The sequence below is a fragment of the Polistes canadensis genome, unplaced genomic scaffold (assembly GCF_001313835.1).
Source record: "Polistes canadensis isolate GaletaPanama2010 unplaced genomic scaffold, ASM131383v1 scaffold_610, whole genome shotgun sequence".
Lineage (NCBI taxonomy): Eukaryota > Metazoa > Arthropoda > Insecta > Hymenoptera > Vespidae > Polistes > Polistes canadensis.
In genome coordinates, this window is record NW_014570157.1 from 33,521 (window position 1) to 35,249 (window position 1,729).

At 28.2% G+C, this 1,729-nt stretch overlaps 1 protein-coding gene across 1 annotated transcript; it reads right to left on the reverse strand.

Moving 5' to 3' along the window:
• Window positions 1–132: 132 nt before the first annotated feature.
• On the reverse strand, window positions 133–1,293 carry LOC106792745 (transcription termination factor 2-like; the record flags this gene model as incomplete). Its single annotated transcript, XM_014759252.1, is given in 5 exon segments — window positions 133–411; window positions 413–481; window positions 568–771; window positions 774–907; window positions 1,017–1,293. Coding segments are annotated over 5 exon segments (963 nt in total), but the record flags the coding sequence as incomplete, so codon positions are not given.
• Between the last annotated feature and the right edge of the window lie 436 nt (window positions 1,294–1,729).

Consider the following 1,729-nt stretch of genomic DNA (forward strand, 5'->3'; position numbering starts at 1 on the left):
ATATTTCTCTCTTTCTAATTTTTTCTTCGGAAGCGAGAATTTTTCGTTTTGACGATCGAGTGTCGAGCGTTCTGTATATCGATATATATATCGGCGTATAAGCGCAGCATTTTTAAATCGAATCTTGCTATGTTCTTTGATATTTTTATTAGGTAAGCTTTCCAGAGCACCTTGCGCTTGAAGTTCTTGTTTTGTTCTTCGAAGCATAAGACTTTTCATAAGTGTTGCTAATCGTTGATGACCAGCAACATTTTTATTGTTTACCCAACGTTTCCATACACGAATATCATCGAAAGGAGAACATTTCAAAAATTTTAACAAAGAATATAAATCCATTTTTTTATTTTGTATAGGTGTTTCGGTACGTGTCCATCTTTTATTTGCTAAAAGACCACACACTGCTTGAGATGCCTTGAGATGCTTGACTGTCATGATTTCTTATACAGTGTGCTTCATTCAAAATGATTCTTTTCAAATGAATCTAAAAATAATTAATTACAATTTAAATATAATATGCTTTAATGAAATTATGGATATCATCATATTGCACGTATATCATAATTATACCTTATATGTTGTAGACATGGCTTCAAACTTACTGGATAATATATTGTATGTTGTTATTACAACATCATATTTTGCTAAACGATTAGATACTTTTTCTCTCTTATTACCAAAACATACCAAAATATGTAATTCATGATTTCGTAAATTAATCATATTTGGAAACTTAATACTTTTAATTACAATTAATAAACAAATATACTTTACATACTTATAGGTTTATTTGGATTAATCCATTCATCATTACTCTCTGTTTCATCATCACTCTTTAAATAATCTTGATTAGGAGTAGCCACGATTAAAGAGATCATTGTTAAATTTTTACCCAGGCCCATATCATCAGCTGAATATTTTCATAAAAAAAGATACATTAATGATAATGTATTAGTACAGAATACAAAATGCAAATTAAATGTTATAATTATTAATCAACAATAATATATGATTAATACCTAATACACCACCAAGTGGTCGTTCTCTCTCTCTCCACATAAGCCATGCTAATGCATGCTGTTGATGTGGCATTAGTTTAACTTTTAAACCAGGTGGATATTCCGCTTTTGTATCTTCTGAAGGTTGAGCTACAAGTAATTCATGCAAATCCTGTAATCTTTCCGCCGTTAAAGTAAATTTATGGTCTAATATTTCTTCTGCTATTTTATCCAATTTCTTTGAATCTATGGTTTTCGCAGATTTTACAGGTTCCGTATAAACATATTTAGATTTAGATTGCAGATATTTCATTTAATTAGACGATTTCTCTTCTTCTTCTTCATCATCATCATCATCAAAAATAATTTGTTCATATACTTGTTTAATAGATTGTATTAAAGGTATTCTTTCTAATTTTTCTTTAACCTCCTTCATCTTTTTTTCTTGCAATATAATATTTTCTTGCAATTTTTTTCTTTAGTTTGGTGATAAATCTATATTTGTAGTAATAAGAATTAACTAAAAGTATAAAACATTTAGAAATTAGTATAAAATGTAAAGAATGCATAAAATATATTTTGTTAAATTAATAATCAATATTCTTGTCCCAACAGTATATTTATATACATGAGTTTCAAAGGGAAAATTGAAGACAGTTAATAAATTTTGATGAACAAATTTATTTGATCTTGTTGAACGTTTCGTCCCTTACTGGGGACTTCCTCAGCAACTA